The sequence below is a fragment of the Dromiciops gliroides genome, chromosome 3, assembly GCF_019393635.1.
Source record: "Dromiciops gliroides isolate mDroGli1 chromosome 3, mDroGli1.pri, whole genome shotgun sequence".
In the NCBI taxonomy this organism is placed as follows: Eukaryota; Metazoa; Chordata; class Mammalia; order Microbiotheria; family Microbiotheriidae; genus Dromiciops; species Dromiciops gliroides.
In genome coordinates, this window is record NC_057863.1 from 330002449 (window position 1) to 330021966 (window position 19518).

Sequence of the window (19518 nt, forward strand, 5' to 3'; positions counted from 1 at the left end):
TCTCTCCATGGATTCTATCGATTTTACACTCCATGGAATCCATGGAGAGAGGGTGATCTTGTTCTACCAATAGAGTTCCCAGCATGAGAACTATGGAAGTTATAAGGCTTTAGGTAAATCCAATATGTATAAGTTGGTTGTTAAATATTTACCAGTATACCCCTGGAGGGAGTGTAATTGTTATCATTTCTATTTTGCAAATGAGGAAAGTGATCTGTAAAGAGACATATAATGATTGCCTATGGTTACATAGCTAGAGATCATTTGAGTCCAGACTTCCTGTCCCCATATTCAGAAATCTTTTCTTATACACAGCATTATCTTGTTATAATTTGATTAAGCCAGATATCTGCCCCAAACCAAACCCCATTCAGTTTTTAAAAATCATTCATCAAGTGCCTGCTCTCTCTCGGGCACCACACAAAACAAATATGAAACAGTCCCTGCCCTCAGGAAGCTTACAGTCTACTGGAAGGATAATGACATGTTCACAGATACAAATAGAGGATGGACACCTGTAAGCAGAAACAGAATGACTAATAAATTCCTGAGTCTAGTACCTGAGTTTAAAAAAAATTGCCACCCTCTTTATATTTTGGCTAGTATATTCAAAGGTTCCTGGGGTTTGTTCATTTTGGATTGTTGTATTTTTTTAAAAAATAAAATAGAGATTCTTCCCCACCCCCAGAGAAATATGGGTTGAGTGACTTGCCCAGGGTCACATGGCTAGTAAGTGTCCAGTGTCTGAATCTGGATTTGAACTCAGGTCCTCCTGAATTCAGGGCCGGTGCTGGATTGTTCTATTTAAAAAAAAAAGATTCTAGCTCCCTTTGTCTAACTCAACATAACACCATAATAGTCCTGAGGTGGTAAGGATCATTCTGAATTGTCTCTGGTTCCGAAGAGATCTGATTTCATGCACGGAAGTCACATGTGCAGTTTCAGTTCCTAGAATCAGAGTCTGGGATATCTCCTTGTAGAGTGTGTGTGTGTGTGTGTGTGTGTGTGTGTGTGTGTGTATGTGTGTGTGAGAGAGAGAGAGAGAGAGAGAGAGAGAGAGAGAATTTTCCCCAGGTGGTTTTTATGTTATTAATAAGCCCTGTCATTAGATTATAAGTAAGCATGGCTGTATTTCTGTTGTTGAGATTCAGAACTAGACTAATATAGCTGTCTTCTGTTTACTAAGAACAATAGTTTTATGTGCAAAAACTGGACATAAAACTGGACACAGTTATAAAATGAGGCTTACCTGAAAAGTTATTGCAGTATTATGGAATATTTTCTGTGGCTCATTTGTGAGGAACATATCTTTGCCCCTTTTTCCTGCTTTATGAGTTTCCTAAAGCTAGGGAGCCACCAGGGTGTGACGAGCTATAGGAATTAGCAAATGACTCAGAGGACAAAAACATATTTTTGGACTGTTGTTCTATGCAAGGCACTATGTGAGGCCATTCTAGGGGACGAGTCTCAGTCACTATCCTAATGTCTCTAGCATCATCATTATTATTATCATTAATTTTTTTTTTTGTGAGGCAACTGGGGTTAAGTGACTTGCCTAGGGTCACACAGCTACTAAGTGTCAAGTGTCCGAGGCCAGACTTGAACTCAGGACCTTCTGAATCCAGGGCCGGTGCTCTATCCACTGTGCCACCTAGCTGCCCCTTGTCTCTAGCATTATTGAAGTTTCTGAGAATGGGTCTTAAGAAAAGAGACAGGCAGAGGATGACTGTTCAACTATAGACATTTTAAGGGGACCACAAATTAAGCACAAGAAAGTGAAAACACTGGAGACAACTCAAGGAGGAGTTTCTCTCAATTCTTGTAGTTCAGAGAGCTATTCTCCCAGCAGTCCCTGTGCCATGAACTTTTTAGGAGAGAAACCAAGTCATTTAATGACCAAGTTAACTAATCATTCATTTCTATTTCTACCACAGCTTCTGCACCTCAGAAATTAAGAACTATAAAGTCTGAATCTCTGGAAGATTCCAAACCAGTACCTGAAAAGGAAAGGACAGTGGAATGCAGCTGTAATCATTCCCCAGAGCCAAGTACCCACCCTGGAGAGAAAGAAATCTCAACCATCTCAGCAAGCTTGCCACTTTCAACCACAGTAGAAAAGAGACAGGATTCAGAGGGGGCCACAAAGATTCATGAAAGCCTCCAGAGTGAACTCAGTGCTCAGCAGGAGAGCCCCAAGGATAAAAAAGAAGATGCTATGTTCCTTTCAGAATTGGTAAGAGGTAGCAACAGTGGCTGGTCTAACCTGGAGAAACCTCCCCCTGACATTTTCTAAAGTGTTCTTGCTCTAGTTGAAAATATCTCCTCCAAGGCTATGAAGGATCACAATCAGAATAGCGTTGCAGTTCCATGTTGAATTTTTTATATATTTAAAAAGAAAAACAAGCTCACATAAGAGATTTTGAATTTCATGTACAAACCTCCTCTTCTGTTATACAATGCATATGAAACTATGTGCTTTATTTGGTGTTTAAGATCAACATGAGAAAAAGTTAAAATTATAAAAAAAAAAAAAGAAATTAGAAAAATAGCTAGGGCTACTAGGGACCTTGGAGATCACATGATCCAGCTTCCTCATTTTTACAAATTATAAAACAGAGGCCCAGATGGGTTACATGACTTGCCTCAAAATACACGGTGACTCAGTGGCACAGCCAGAACTTTTAAAAACAAACCAACAAACCCAGGTCTCCTGTCTCCATTCCAACAAGCCTTTTTACTCTACCTATAGTTCTTTCCTTCCATCTACAAGCCCAATTAATTCACATACACTGTAGTATGTGATAAGTATTTCATGAATGTCAGAAACCATTTGTGAGAAGTGTTTGAGAGATGCTGGGAAACACAGAAGGAGGCTAGGTGGTGCAGTGGATAGAGTGCTGGGCCTGGAATCGAGAGGACCTAAGTTTAAATCCAGCCTCAGATACTTATTAGCTGTGTGATCCTGAGCAAGTCACTTAACCCTGTTTGCCTCAGTTTCTTCATCTGTAAAAATCTGCTAGAGAAGGAAATGGCAAACCACTCTAGTATCTTTGCCAAGCAAACCCCCAATGGAATCACAAAGAGTTGGATATGACTGAACAATAATGAGGCTTTCAAAAGTTCTACTGTAAACTATTTTTTAATAGGAGTAGGACAAGATTAGAGGTAGGGAGATTATTTAAAATTGAAAACTTTCCCAAACTAACCAGCTTTCCTCAATTCTAAATGGGCCTTTGATCTTTCAGGTTTGCTGAGTGGGTTTGAGGATAAAAAGAAGAAAGGAAAACTAGAATCTTGAACATCATGGGGGAAGACAGGAGAGAGAGAGGCTAGTAAAATCAGTCAAAGGCTCAGGAAGTTAGAATCCCAAACTTCAACTGTTATGGTCTTATAAGTTACACTTAAGTGAGATGTGTTTATCCATTCATCATCCATTTATTAATGGGGGAATTTATTTGGAGGAACCCAGGGATGAACCTGGCATCAGAATGTTCACAAACTAGCTGTGGCTTTAGTTTCCCTGACCGCCCCCCCCCCCCCAAAGAAAGGCCCTGGTGAATTTCCTGTAGAATGTAGTCTCCTTGAAGACAGGGACTATTTCATTTTTGTCTCTGTACCCCCAGTATCCAGCAAATGTCTTGCATATAATAAGGGCATAATAAATGTTTGCTGATTAAATGAGTAAATGCGTAAATATCAGAACTGAAAAAACCCTGCCAATCACATAAAGGAATTTGTGATATATTTCAGGATGAAGATGAGTCTGCAGGTGTCCTGATGTGGCCTGAGATTCAACAAGAGCTAAAAATCATTGAGTCTGAGGAAGAACTCCAGCTCCCACCTTCAACTGCCCCAAAGATAAGCTCGAGTCAACCAACCCTTATTTCGAGTCCAAAGACCACTGTTTCTCCTTGGACAAGGGGCTTCTCTGATGACTCCAGCCCGCCTGCAAGCACAATAGAAGAGACTACAGACAAAACCATTCAGATTTCACCTCCAGCGGGGGCCGTTGTCCCTATGACTGGAGCCAGAGTAGACCCAGAGCAGATCAGCAGCCACCAGAGGACTGGACAGTCAACAAAACTGTCGCTTGAGCAGAGTAGGCTGGGTGATTCTACAAAGGCTCCCGTATTGGAAATGGTTCCTCTTGACTCTGCTCTCCAGGACGGTCTAGTCATGGGGAGCTCAGGGAATCGACTTTCACCTCCTCCACCTCTAGAGCAAACTCTTCAGAAAGAAGAGTCCGTGACAAATAGCCCTGAGAGAGAAGAAATTTCAGAGGCTATGGGAACACATCCTCATTCAGACCAAACTCAGGCTATAGATGGTCCTAGTGACCCCAGCAGCTTCTACCAGAGAGAAGAAGTTGTCCCAGCACAGTGTGAAAAGCAAAGTCCAGAGGAGAAGAGAGAGAAATTGGCCTCAGGGGGAGAAGGCCCACTAAGGGACTTTGGCGCTGTGCCACATGGAGAGAGGGAAACAGCCAGTCTAATGCAGGAAACGTTTGACTGTGATGAAGAAGACACCTCCATTGACATTGCACCACAGAGCTTAGAAATGGTAGAGCCCTGGGAGGACCACCAGTGGGTCACGAGCCCTCTGCATTCCCCGACGCTGAAAGATGTTCAGGAAACTCGGACACAAGATCTCCTCCTCCAAAATCAAAGAGAGAAGAGGTTCCCTCACAGACCTAGTTTTGTTCAGAGTCATTCCCTAGACAGTGAAACTACCATGAAAAACCAGTGGACTCGTCCATTCCCTTCATCGAGTAGTTGTGTCAGTCTGGGATCAATCATGGATTTTGATCCTTTACAACTGCTGCCACCCAACAGAGAAAAAGGTGAATGGGAAAAGAAGGCACCAAGACATTCCAGAGAGCTTTCAGAGCCAGAGGGAATAGAAGATGCCCTTGACATGAATTCAGGGAGAGACCTACAATCCAAAACAGTAAGAACTAGTCCTGTCAGCTTTACAGAGGAAGAAACAAAAGTAGATCAAGAAAACCTTCAGCAAGACCCTTTGCTGCCCATGAATCAACGAGGTAGCTGTGGCTTAGGATCAGAGAATGTTAGGGAAAATAGTCCATCCAGAGTTCAGGACAAGGCTGGACCTGAAATGCCTCTTGTTACCAAAGGTGACTTGCTTCCTTCCCCCAAGTTACAGCTAAAGAATAATGATTGTGTGCCTCCTAAAGGGAAAAATAGACCCTCTTCCCTCAACCTGGACTGTGTACCTTTTGTAAATGACTTCTTTAGGTCTGAGAATGTGATTTCACCTGGAAGCCAAGTGTATGACCAAGGAGAAGCTAAAAGGAAAGATCCTAACTGCCCATGGTCCCCCATGGGTATGACCTCACCTTACAGTAAAGCAGATCCCTGGACAGTTCACTGCGGTCCCCAGGACCTAGATATAGTCACTCATGCCTTAACAGGTCGCCGCAACTCTGCCCCTGTGAGTGTGTCAGCAGTGAGAACTTCCTTCATGGTCAAAATGTGCCAGGCCAGGGCTGTGCCAGTCATACCACCTAAGGTTCAGTATACGCAGATTCCACAGCCACTCCAGGCTCAGAGCACAGGGAAAGATGCACCTCTCCCTGTAGAGAAGGCCAAAGCAGAGGCCAGTCCAACTGGTGGGACACCACCTCCAAAGTCAGCTAGGGATGACTCCCCTCCTTCCCTAAGGAGACCTAGAGAGGAGAACACAAACCAAGAGGGAAAGGGAAAGGAGAATTCCACCCAGATGGACTCCACATCTTTTGTGTCTGATGACCACACCCTTTCTTCAGACCCATGTGTCTCTTGCCTCCTCTCCTCCCAGGATGCTTCAGTACCCTGCAGAAAACGTACATCAGAAACAGAATCAGCTGGAGACAATCCACTTTCTTCAAAAATTGAGCGGTCATCTGGGGTTTCCAAACCTTTCCACAGGTCAAGACCGGGAAGACCTCAAAGCCTAATCTTGTTTAGCCCTCCCTTTCCTATCATGGATCACCCATCTTCCTCTTCAGACTCCAGGGTCTTACTTTCCCCTATCAGAAGCCCCACCCAAACAATCTCTTCTGGTCTCATTTGTGGTGAGCTGGCTGAGAACACATGGGTGACCCCAGAAGGAGTCACACTTAGGAACAAAATGACTATCCCTAAGAATGGCCAAAGACTAGAGACCTCAACCAGTTGCTTTTACCAGCCCCAGAGGAGATCAGTGATTCTGGATGGAAGAAGTGGGAGGCAAATAGAATGACATCAGCTTACCCACTACTCCTTCACTTGGAACGTTTTACTCTGTCATAAAAGACTCTAGGGCTCTGTTGAGATTTGCCTGGGTATTAGTTTATGGCCGACTCTTTTATTCCAGGGGAAAATTAGCCAGCTTTGGGATTTTCCACGCCTTTTGTTTCCCCTTTTTAGCCATTCTATTGACAATCTTAAGGTCATTCAGGTGCCCGTTAATACTTAAGCGATGGAATTGGGTTGCTCAGTGGAAGGGCAAAGAGATAAAATTCAGGTCAGTCCATTTCCCTGCTTGTTAGTAGCTGAAGGGAAACATGCTCTGCAAGAGAGATGACTAAAATGCAATTTCAAAATTATCTGTGAATTGCATTTATTCATCTATGCCATCTTTTCCTAAAACAATTAAGAGCTGGCCACAATCGTACCCTTTGCAACAAAGAAAAAACTTTTTCCTGTATCAGAAGACATTGTTTCTGAAGTTTCTGGTTTTCCTTCATATTATTTAATGCTTTTTAAAGCTTATGCTTCTTCAGTACCTTTTTCTAATACGCTTTACAAAAATCTGCTCTCAGAAAAGAGAGTAGATTTTTGAAATATAAACCTACTGTGCCCTTAGAAATTCAGGCAGGTGGATTAACATAGACTTTTTCCTTGGTGGTCTCACACCTGTGCATGCCACCAAGCTGGTGCTAATGGCTAAAAGTATAGCACATAAAATAAAAACAATAACAAATGCTGTGATTGACACCAATTAAAAAGAGACTTTTTCCTCATTTGTATTTAGCAATATGTAGGAATTACCTGCCTTTCTCAGTTACATACCCAAAAATTCAGAGAAAGACATTGAGGGCTATGATAATGATGGATGCTCTTTTTATTTGGGGGCACTACAGTGTTAAATTTATCTTGCTTCCCTCCAAATCTTCTTTCAAATGTCAGAGTAAAAGAGTATGGTATAATATTTAAACTCCCTGCATAGAAAATCTGGGATAGTGCCAGTACTTTCTAGCTAGTGGGGATAGATTCCTCCCTTATCCCCTCCTCCCTGAACGGGTTGATTCTTGGGGCGGTGGGGAAGAAGAAGGGAGACAGTGGCTACTGAAGAGTTCCCCCTCCCCCATCTATCTCAAGGTAAAAGCCACCCCTGTGGAAGATACATTTTAATTTTAGCCAACAAATCACCTCCTTTCTCCTTGCCTTCTGAGTTCTCATGGATAGATTTGAGAGAGCCCTTCTTTCTCCATTCATATTCATGCTCATACATGCTCCTTAGTCCACTTTACCCAAATGTTTAAGGAAGAATCTAACCTGACATTTCTCTAGACCCAACAGTTCCTCCTTTCTTATTGGATGGAAGAAAACAATGCAAGCATGATTTGGAGCCAGCTTTTTGGGGAAAAAAAAAACACTTCAGTTTCAATCCCACATAAGATGAAATAAACCTATATGCCAGCTCATTTGCTTTGCTGCCCCAATAAAGGAAAATTTCCTGTTTTGAAGGTCAAATGGAGATGTGGCTATGTTGGTGCCTTTCCTAGTACCCCCTGTCATTTCTCTGCTCTCCCCATCCTCTTTTCAGGTCAAGTCTTAGCTGAACCTAATAAACTCAAAAATGTTAGCACTTGAAAAGACATCAGAAGTCACCTAGTCCAAAGCCTCTCTTTTAATGGATAAGAAACATAAGGCCCAGAGAAAGAAGGTGATTTGCCAAAGGTCATATAGCTAGCAAGTGAGAGAACCCAAGACTAGAGCTTTCACTTTCTCCCCAATAAACCAGAAAAGTAAACGTTTTGGGGGTGGGGGGAGGGGACACAAGTGTGTTGATCAGAGGTATGGGACAGGTCACTCTGTAGGAAGTATTAGGTCAGTTGATTTGAGGGGAGAGTCCTACATACCAGGGGATTGAGACAGGTAAACAGTGAAGTTCAAGATCTTTGACTGGTTTTGATACATTCCAAGCAGAGGCAATAAAAATGGTGGATGAGGGGGCAGCTAGGTGACCCAGTGGATAAAGCACCGGCCCTGGATTCAGGAGGACCTGAGTTCAAATCTGGCCAGTTAATAGCTGTGTGACTCTGGGCGAGTCACTTAACCCTCATTGCTCTGGCGCCCCCTCCCCCCCAATGGTGGATGAGCACAGAAGAGGAGGCAGATATTTAGGCAGTAAAGCAAGAGGATCTCCTTAAAAATTGACCTGTAGGAATGAATTTGACAGGAATATAATGTTGTTCTGGATTCACATTAAGTAAAAATAATTGTGGTGAGATTATGAATTTGATGTCCAAGAATTTCAAGCATTCCTGTGTCAAAGGTACGTTTCCACCCTTAAAAACAAATTAGTTTATGAGACATAATTCAATTCCTAGGCTGTTGTCAACTGCTCTTTGGTATGGGCCATTCTGCCACTAGCCCTTCCATATGAATTGCCTGTTAGAACACAGAACATAAATGATGAAAGCATAAGCATTTTGCTTCATAGTCAGGAAACCTCTGGGCTCAGTAAAGAGATGTTTAAAATATATTATGCATATTTTAAGTTTTTGATTGTAACACACTAGAATATATTTTTGTTATTTTGCTATTAGACTGAAAAGTCGTTGGTTTGCCTATTAATAAGTGACTAAATCTTCAGTGCTGTGTTTGATTTCATATATGTATACATATATGACACACAGATGTGTACACACATGTCTTCATTTTGACACTGTATATTTAAAGAAGCATTTTCAAGAGCCTAGGTGGAAGTTCTCAAAATATACATTGGAATTTGTCTAGGGACAAATAGGGATTCTCTTCACTGTCCTTCCCAAGCCAGTCAAATTCCACAGGCTTTTCATGCTGACTTTTCCTCAGAATGCCTCTGCTAGAATTTGAGAAACTTATTCTATCAGTAGTTTTCTATGAATTGCCAAAAAGAGCAATACCTTCATTAGTCTTCTGTTTGATTCCTGGAGAAATAGATCCTAAGAATTCATGAAGATTTTCTCCGGTACTGCTGCATATGCAGGTCTGGTACTAAGGAAATTTCAATATTTTCAATACTTGAAAATGGCAAAGCAAATCTTTTTTCTTCCCTTCTCTCCCTCCCCACCTCCTCCAAGGCTTACTGTAACACATGGAAACCACTGATTTAAAAGTGACCCATCTGATGTCATTGTCTGGTGAGGAAAAATACCTTGGGTTTTCCCATTCATTGATTCAGTTCATGCACTGAAATTTAGATCCTTTGAGAGTAAAAGAGAATAAGAAGTCAGGGCTGGCCCTCTGTGACTGGGGAAGTTATGATGCTGGGCCATTTCACAGTGTGACTTTCAGGAAGACTGCTGCATTACAGACCTAGTCCTATGCTAGAGAGAAAATGGTAACACCAACTCTTCGGGGAACTCCCCAAATCATCTGAAATCAACCTGTACACATTTCTCCCATTTGAACTTTGCCATAAGTAGAGAAGCAGTTTAATTTAGCCACAGTAGGCCAAGACTTGATGATCCTACTGTCAAAATGAACTAGATATCCGGAGAATTCAGACGCAAAAAGATGTTTTGACTTAGTTTGATTCATTTGAAAAGGGAAGAAGGGATGGTATAAACTGTAGTGAAGAGTCTGAGTCAAAATATTACTAAGGACATTAAAAATCCAAGCATCAACCACCAGTAGCAACAGTAAATATTGAGTACCTAAGATATTCATATTTTCATCAGTATTGTAACTCCAAATTATGAACAAAAATGATCGACAGTTAAGGCAGAACTTGGATAAACTAGAAACACTGAATAAAGAAACTTGTATTGAGAGAGGGCAAAGTTGCTTATGTAATGTTACCCATTTCCAGATAGGTATTTTCCAAAGGCTGTGGTGGTTCCTACTGAAGTTAGAGTACAATTTTGAGAACATTCAATACTAAATGAAGTATCAACAGATCAGATAACTATCTCTGCCTTCTCATTCTGCATGCTTTTTTTCCATTTTTTTTTTCTTTTTTAATGAGGCAATTGGCGTTAAGTGACTTGCCCAGGGTCACACAGCTAGTAAGTGTTAAGTGTTTGAGGCCGGATTTGAACTCAGGTACTCCTGACTCCAGGGCTGGTGCTCTATCCACTGCGCCACCTAGCTGCCCCCTCCATTTTCTTGAGATATGGAGAAAATACTCCATAAAAGGGTCTATCCAATGTGCTGGGAATCTTTTAACACTCTGTTGGTACCAGTGACAAGACTGGGACTGTCTTTTTATCTCACACTTGATCCATAACCACTTCACCTCCTTTTCTAATCATACATGTCCTCGATGAATAAAACCAGGAATACTTTAGGAGGCTTTTGGACAATAGTCTTCTTTCAGTGTTTCTGCTTTGATGACTTTGAAAAATTAGTCCCTAATTAGCCAGATGTTTGTTTTGTATATTTCAAGACAGAACTAAGGTTTAAATGGTTTTGAATAACTCTAATTGGTTCTGTCTCTGAATCTTACTTTCTCATCTGAAAATGGGCAGTTCCACATGTGATTCTTCAGTGGTGGATTGTAGAAGCTTCATTTAGGTTCTAACAAGTTAGATAATTGTATCTATTTCTATTGTTTTTTATATAGCAGAAAGAGGATCTAGCCCAGATTGGGTAGAGGGGGAGGGATGGTGAGGATGAGGGAGTGTATACATGTGTCTTGGAGTTTCCTACATGAAGGGACACTACTGAACACCAGATTTACATGTCTGGAATTGGGGTGGAAGATGTATGACTCTTCTAGCTAGATGAGAGTCATGTATTGTATTATGGCCTAGTCTCTCAGATACCTTGAAGCTTAGGGTGATGTGTTCCCAGATGGGTAATTCCAGATACTTCAAGGGCAAGGGGAGAAGCAGGGCTGAGAAAGAATAATAAAGTATCCCTTTACCCAACTCAATACAACCCAATTTTAGCAGAGAACAGAGAAGGAAGTGAGCAACTGTCTAAACATGCAAGTGACAGTCTAGGGATGAGGAGTGATCAGCTGGAAGCTCTACCTTTTCAGAAAGCACATAATTGGGCATTATCCCAGTTTGTCAATCATACAACATTATTTCTTGATAGTAAGGAGGGAAATGTGAGTGAGGGTTACTTTTCTAACCAAGTGAGGGAAGGTATGGGAATTCCATGAAGAACTACCATATTATTAGAATGTGTTATTATTGGATGAGTCATAAGGCTTTGCAATAATTTAGCACCATAGTACTTCTTGATTTATGATTTTGCAAAGTGAAGCACTTTTCCAAAGGTTTCTATTTGAAATCCACAGGATTTCAGTTGTGTGCTGAAATCCATGAACCTGTTTTCCAAGGTATAATCGAAAATGTTTTTTTCTGATTTAAAGTAAAATGTATGAATAAATATTACATTAAACCTATACAGAGAAACATATATGTAATTAAAGATAATTGTTATGCTTCCAAAATTTATACTAATAAATATTTTAAAATACAGTGTTTGTGCTGGGAAAATGAACATGAGGAGACATTGGGATGCTCATTAGATCTTGGTCCTATCAATGACAGAATAAAGGAGTATTCCCCATGCATTTACAGGGTCATGATTTTAGATTGCTTGGGTTTTATTTAGAGTCATTTCTGGGGTTGGGGTGAAGTTTGGAAATGAGGCCTTGGTACTAGCACTGGGGTTTTATGTTGGGGTTGATATTGGGTTACTGGATCACAGAGTATTAGACAAAAAGGTCCCCAGAGATCATTTGAGCCTAATTCCCACTCCTCCACCCCCATTTTAGAGATGGGAAACACTTGGGAAGTGGCTTGCCCAAAGTCACACAACTAGTTGGTGGAAGTCAGCAAGAAGCCACCTCTCACTTTACATTAAACCATGATGCTTAGTTTTGTACCAGGTGTTTAAAGTGGTGGTGGAAGGGCTGGGCTTGATGGTGCATGCCTCTAATCTCTGCTACTGGGGAGGCTGAAACTAGTGGATCACAAGCTTTGGAGTTCTGAGTTGCAGTGAGCTAAATCAGGTGCAAATAAATCAGTCTGCAAATAAGTCTTTCAGTAGTATGGTGAACCCCCAGGGAGCAAGGGGACACCAGGCTAGCTAAGGAGGGATGAACTGGCCTAGGTTAGAAATGGAACATGTCAAAGCTCTCATACCAATCAATAGTGGGATTATTTACACAAATGGATGCTACACTTCTAGCCTGGGTGAAATAGGGAGGCCCAATTTAAAAAAAAAAAAAGATGGAAGTGAAAGGAGTGAGCATTGACAAGTTAACACAGAGTTGGACTTTACATTATAATATCACTATGGCAGCGGCTAGGTGGCGCAGTGGATAAAGCACTGGCCCTGGATTCAGGAGTACCTGAGTTCAAATTTGACCTCAGACACCTGACACTTACTAGCTGTGTGACCCTGGGCAAGTCACTTAACCCCCATTGCCCCGCAAAAACAAACAAACAAATAATATCACTATGCACTGCCTCCCAGGTTAAATTCCTGCATTATCACAGAGTCACCCTGATAGGCAGTTCTTTTTGATGCGGATGGAAGAATGTTCTCCCTCAAAATAGAGCTGTCTAGAAAAACCTCAACACAGGAAAATATACTTCCTGGGGGAAGTCTGATGTTGACAGCTCTCAGCACTGAGATAAATCCTGTCCCGATTAAAATAAGAACTATCAGAAGATAACTCATGAGCCTCCACATTTCTCATATGTTGGCCAGACTAGCAATATTCTGGGGCTTGGGGGCAGCTAGATGGCACAGTGGATAGAGCACTGGCCCTGGAGTCAGGAGGACCTGAGTTCAAATCCGGCCTCAGACACTTAACACTTACTAGCTGTATGATCCTGGGCAAGTCACTTAACCCCAATTGCCTCACACACACACACAAAAATATATATATATATATGTATATGTGTGTGTGTGTGTGTGTGTGTGCGCGCGTGTGCACGTGTATATATATATTCATATTCTGGGGCTTGATTGAGCTCAGTTTCACTTTTGGATGACCTCAGAGCTAGGTACAGTCTATTTTTAGGCTACTCTAGGCCTCAACTGAAGCCCACCTAATCCCCTTTGGATTCTATATCCACATTACTAAATTGTCCCAAGTTATTCTGTGCTGGGGATGATTTGTGGATAAGTCAAGTCCTGACCTCCCTCAGGAAGAGGTTTCTAGACCAAAATTAGCCAGCCTTTATGGGCACAGTTGGGATTTGGGAACAAAAGGGTTGTTAAACTTGTTATTTTAAAACTAATATCATGCCAAAGCTGTATGATCTCAGCAGTGTGGGTACCCTCTTGACAAACCTAGAAGGTAAACCCTCTCTAACTTAGTATATGGTCTTTGAGAGTTGCTGGAGGGAAAAAAAAATAATCTCCCTGTGGCCAACATAGTGATAAGCCTCTTCAAACTTAGCAAAACTGGTCCTCAGATGACAGTTATATCATGTCTACACTAGAAGTATTTCCATCTTGATAGAACCTACCACAGCTTGTGTTTGCCCAGCATAATCTCCAAGAACCCAGAGGCACCTCCATACCATGATGAGCCATTGCAATATAACTTTTTTTTTGGTGGGGCAATGGGGGTTAAGTGACTTGCCCAGGGTCACACAGCTAGTGTCAAGTGTCTGAGGTAGAATTTGAACTCAGATCCTCCTGAATTCAAGGCCAGTGCTTTATCCACTGCGCCACCTAGCTGCCCCCTGCGATATAATTTTAGTGGAGATTCACATGCTAATCTTAAAATAAAGATTGTAAAATAAGATGGCCTGCATGTGCATGCAAGGGACTGGGGAGTGGGGAATGCTATTGTCTACATGTTAGGATTACCTAAAACCTCCACTTCTCAATGGATGAATCATAAGTGTGGCAATACCTGCTACTTAGGAACCAAATAAATTCCTCATGCTCATGCAATCATAGAATCTCTGAGTTGGAAGCAACTCCCTTCTAATCCTCTCTACAATGACACAGGGGCAGACTTTGCTTAAAGACCTCCAGCAAAAGGGAATTCACTACCTCCCAGGGCAACTCAGTTAATTTTGAGACACTGATAATTGTCAGGAATAGTTTTTCCTTACATTAAACATTCTAACTTCCATTCACTGCTCCTTGTTCTGTTCTCTGGGGTGAAGCAATACATATCTAATCCCTTTTCCATATGACCAGACCTTCAAATACTTGAAGACATCTATTATATCTGTCTCCCTTCCCCTCAAAGTTAAATATCCTGTTTCTTCAACCAATCTTCCTTATGGTCAGTAGTTGCCATCCTGTTTACCAACTGTCCTTGTCCTTCCTAAAACATGTTAAGTAGAACTAAGCACAATACTCCAGATCAAAGCATAGTGGGCCTATCATTTCTTTCACATTGAACATTATGCCTCTTAATGGATCTGAAGACTGAATTCGCTTTCTGGCTCTCTTCTTATTGTTGACTCATATTTATTTACCTTGTAGTTCACTCAAACCCCTAGATCTTTTTCACACAATACCTAATCACATTCCTCCAACCTATATTCGTGAAGTTAATCCGTTTTTAACCTAAGTGTAGGGGTTTATACGTATTCCTATATCATTTCAGTTTATCATTTTGGTGAAATGTGATCTTTTAGGTCCTGTCATAATACGCCATCCCACCAGCTTTGTGTTAACCACAGATTTGAGAAGCATGCTATCTATGCCTTTAGCTTTAGTTTTTTTCTTAGTTGAGTATCAGGCCAAATAAGGGGCCATTCCATTAAAGACCTCCTCCTTCCTCCCCCCAACCCCCAATGTTCATATCATTTCACCGAGTCTTCTAGGTCCAGTCGTCCAACTAGTTCCAATACACTTAACCATGCTACCATCTAGGCCACAGCTCTCCACTTTATCTAAATAATAGCATGAGAGACTTTTGTCAAATACCTTGCTGAAATGTAAAAGACAGAGACAGAGACAGAGACTATTCCTCTAATCTAGTTTAATAACCACATCAAAAAAGGAAATGAGATCATTCTAGCATATGTTCTTAATGAAGTCATACTGGCTCTTAGCAATCACATTTTTCTTTCTAAATGCTGACAAATACATTCTTTAATATTTTAGAATTTTGTCAAGATCAGCAATCTTTTAGAATCAAGATTGGTCATTATGTTAATGAGTTCTGAGGTCTTATAGTGTCTTACACTATTGTAGGTTGCATATATTCTCTTGGCTCTGCTTTTTTCATTCTGTATCAACTCTGTATTGTGTCTTTCCAAGTTCTCAAATTCGTTCTTTCGTGCAATGCAACCACATACCTTTACATTCACATACCCCTATTTGTCCAACCATTTGCAAATTGGACACTTAATATGATTCCAAGCTTCTGACCAAAAACGCCTTTGATGACTACACACACGTACATGTACATGTACACGTACACATACACACACACACACACACACACACACACACACACACACACACACGTCTTTGGGCCAGCTTCATCCATAGTAGGTCATGGGAGCCTATTTATCCTTCCATTATGAAATTTATTCTTCCAAAGTCTAAGGTGCTATCAGTCTTTGCCTTTTTTTTTTTCAGATATGAATTCTAAGATGGAATGATCAGTCATTTCCCTTCATTGTTCTCAAAATTTCTACCTTAGCAACTCAGGTTGGCTTTGGGCAAACTTGGGAAACCATGAAGTTTGTGTAGGAGCCATTTTTCTCCTCCTTGCCCTCCACCCAATTCGATTTTCCCTTTAGCTAATCTCTTTAAGGTTGTTGATAAGAACAGATTTAGAGGTCATGGTTATGTACATTTTTTAAAGAATTCCTGAAAACCCAAGTTTTCAAGATTTAATGGAATGCATTTTTAATGGAAATACCTAGTTAAAAGTTGCAAAAAAATTATATTTATCCACAAAGCTTCCCCAAGACAACCACCACAGTCTACTCCCAATCTGCTTTTTTCTACCCTCCTTTTATAGGACATGTCCATTCTAGTTCAATGTACAACTCATGCTGTTTGTCCTTCAGTCGCAAAGGGGACCATGACAGATGTCATGACTTGCAATGATTTGGATTTAAGTGAGGGAGGGCTGTACAAAACCACCAGCCTCACCCTCTCCTCCGGAGCCATCTGGGTCCAGTGGCAAGATATGTTATCAGGACAACTGGAAATGGCCCTGGATGTAGTGGGAGACCTTGGCCTTTTAAGCTAAGGCCTTTCACAGGTCTCAGAGTGAGTGAGGCTGGTGACTTTGCACAGGCCTTCCTCACTTAAATCCAATTCATTCCAAGTCATGACATCTGTCAGTCCTCTGAGAATGGAGGACAAACAACATGCTGGGTAGTTTATTCCAGAGATACTGCCATTGCCCAAAACATTTCAGGATTCCTTCAATCCCAATTTGGTATAACCAACCACTCAAGATGGCTACTTTATAGGAGACTTTTGGATCTATGAGCTCTAAGTTGGCTAAATATCCAATGAAGTTCTATTCCCATGCCTCATCCATCACAAGGAAGTGACCCTTGTTTTTTTTTAAAGTCATGTCCAGAGTGCAAACTTCGGTAAGCAGGTCCTTCCAATCTGTAGACAGTATAGTCTGCTGATGGACTAGCTATGTCATCAGATCTGACAGTTTGTGAAAATTCATTACCAAGTTGGTAGATGGGTGATATATATTTCAGTCACAGCAATTTAGAAAGACTATCTACTAAGATATCAAGGTATAAAAGTTATGAATCCTTTAAGTAGTCTAGTTAAAGAGGAAAATCACACACACCTCATGGAGCCTATCTTCCCAACTATGTCTCTATATCTCCCAGAACACCTAGCGATGGAGTGGACATAGTAGATGCTTGTTGGAGATTTGGTGAAATACAATGTAGCCAAGGGTCTATAGATAAATACTGAGTCATTCTTTGTCCTTCTCAGTCTTTTCACTGATTCACAGTCTGGGCCAGACACTAACTTATCCAATCTTTACTCATCAATTTCCTCTCCCATAGTTAAACTGCATTCCAACCCACGAGGTACTCTAGCTCTTCTATATTGACCAAAAGATAGCATATTTATCCAAAGATTCCTAGCGCAAAGTAATTGTGAAATTCAAACATACTTATGAAAAAGAAATACTTCTAAAATTACTAAGGCCCTAGAAGGCACCAACTACTTCAACAGTTATCTTTGGGAAGAGATGAAAACAAGAACATAATGGAATATTAGTTTTTCTCTCACTGTAGGTGTTAGCTATGTGGGAACAGATGTATCATTTGGCCATGATAATTCCTACATGTGATAGTCACGTACATGTTTTTTACACACACACACACACACACACACACACACACACACACACACACACACACACACATTTTCCCCAAACCCATCATGCCCAATTATCTTCTTCATTTGGGAGCAGCTCCTAATTTCTTCTCCTCCAACCAGACTGGCTATTGTCATCAGCAACACCAAAAAAGTGTGGATATTAGCTTTAAAGCAGGCTCCGGTTAATTAAATGACGATTTGGAGATCATTCTTAGATGAACAAAAATCTGATGTCATTGACAATTTGGTAAAACAAACTACATCCCATATATATATATATATATATATATATATATGGAGAAGGTGGAGGAGAAGGGCATAAATAACAAAAACTAGTCCACAGAGAAAAAATAAAAGTGTAGATAAGTTGATATGAAAGTGATTATGAATGAGTGGGTAAAGAAACTTATATGATTTCTCCATTAATTAGATTCCAATTCCTTCTCCAACAATCCAGGTCCATTATTCATTTTCTCTAAGAGAATAATGCTTTCTTTGACCAGCTCTACTGCATGCTGATCATTCATTTCATAGTGTACCATCATTTGGGTATACAACACCTCACATTTGTTTACATTCTCTTGTTTCATGATGTCTTATCTTCCAAGCTGGAATGTAAATTCTCAAAGGTGGGGATAATTTCTTATTTCTCTATCTCATATAGCACCAAATAAAAGGCATATATAATGGATTCTCTATAAATGCTTGCTAATGAACAAATAAATTAGTAAGAAGAGGGTGGTTAGTGAAATACTCCATAATAGTGAATGTGACCACGGAACTCATTACACTATGGAAGGTTGGGTACCACACCTAATTTAGGTTTCACATAAATGAACATGGAATCATTGACTGTTAGAGCTAAAAAGACCACAAAAAATTAAAAAAGATCCCTTACTGAACATCTAAGGCATCTTCCCATTTTACAAATGAGGACACTTGCTCAAGGTCACAAAGTTATGGCATCACCAGGGACTGAACCCAGATTTCCAGATTCCCTGACAAGCATTCTTTCTATTATACCATGCTGCTTCTGAGGGACAGGTCTATCACAAAAGCTGAATATCATTCAAACCAGACCCTACTATCGATCTAAGATGGATTTTACAAGTGACTGAACAGTAACATGAGGACAACTTAAGATGAAAAATGATGGGAATGAGAAGAGGTTAAAAAGACTAATAGGGAAGTCAGCTGCTTATTCAAAGCACATTTCAAATGAATGCAGTAGAAAAGGGCACCTGAAACTTGTCGAGAATTTTTCTCATTGCTGTCTTGATTCAGTAATCTATTCTAGGCTCTCACTATATCCCTCTCTCCAGATTTCACTGCTGAATGAGAAAAGAAAAGGAGCCACAGAAGGAAAGCTCTATTTATCTTGGGTAAAGGGAGTCTTATCTAACAAGAACTGATAAAGTAGACAAATCTAGCAAAGCCATTGCCCAACTTAAAACACAAAATGTGACTTTAAAACAATGAATTTCATTTCACAGTTTCTCTATATTCATGACCTGCATATACATATATTCAAAAACAATTAACACAGGAAAAAGCACATCATCTTGTTTATGGAGACATTTAATAGCCCTTACCCATCCCACCTTTCAAAACACATAGTATACAAAATATAAAATATCTTAAATATTTATAAACATTGCAAGAAAAAAAAATAGAACTGTATGAAAATATTTTTATCTGGGTTTTCCCTCACTGTTGGACAGGCAGCTTAATTTGCCTTGAGTTCGTAACTGTTGAGCGGGTAGGAATATGCTCTGCCTAATACTATTCGGTCCCGGAGGAGTTTAAATAAGACATAGTAGTTGCAGAAGAGGATGAGGGCCATGGAAAGTGTGTGATTCCATTTTTCTGACCGAAGCAGGGAATAAAGTTGGTAGCAGACAACACTTCCCTCAATGAGGATAAGCAGATTTAACAGCCTTAATGGACGATGAAAAAGAAACTGTAAAAAATAAAAAGTTGGGAAAAAAGCTATATTAAGAATGACTAAAAT

General features: G+C 40.5%; 2 protein-coding genes across 2 annotated transcripts in view; one reads left to right on the forward strand and one right to left on the reverse strand.

The window, feature by feature from the left end:
- Positions 1-11705, forward strand: part of ARHGAP31 (Rho GTPase activating protein 31) — a 171342-nt gene extending 159637 nt beyond the window's left edge. The window contains exons 11-12 of the mRNA XM_043996091.1: positions 1935-2233; positions 3751-11705. Of these exons, the coding sequence (XP_043852026.1) occupies positions 1935-2233; positions 3751-6240 (2789 nt within the window). The 3' untranslated portion in view covers positions 6241-11705. The remainder of the gene's footprint in view (positions 1-1934; positions 2234-3750) is intronic.
- A 6116-nt stretch (positions 11706-17821) lies between these two features.
- TMEM39A (transmembrane protein 39A) overlaps positions 17822-19518 on the reverse strand; it is a 34381-nt gene continuing 32684 nt past the window's right edge. The window contains exon 9 of the mRNA XM_043991708.1: positions 17822-19467. Coding sequence (XP_043847643.1) covers positions 19234-19467 — 234 coding nt within the window. The 3' untranslated portion in view covers positions 17822-19233. The remainder of the gene's footprint in view (positions 19468-19518) is intronic.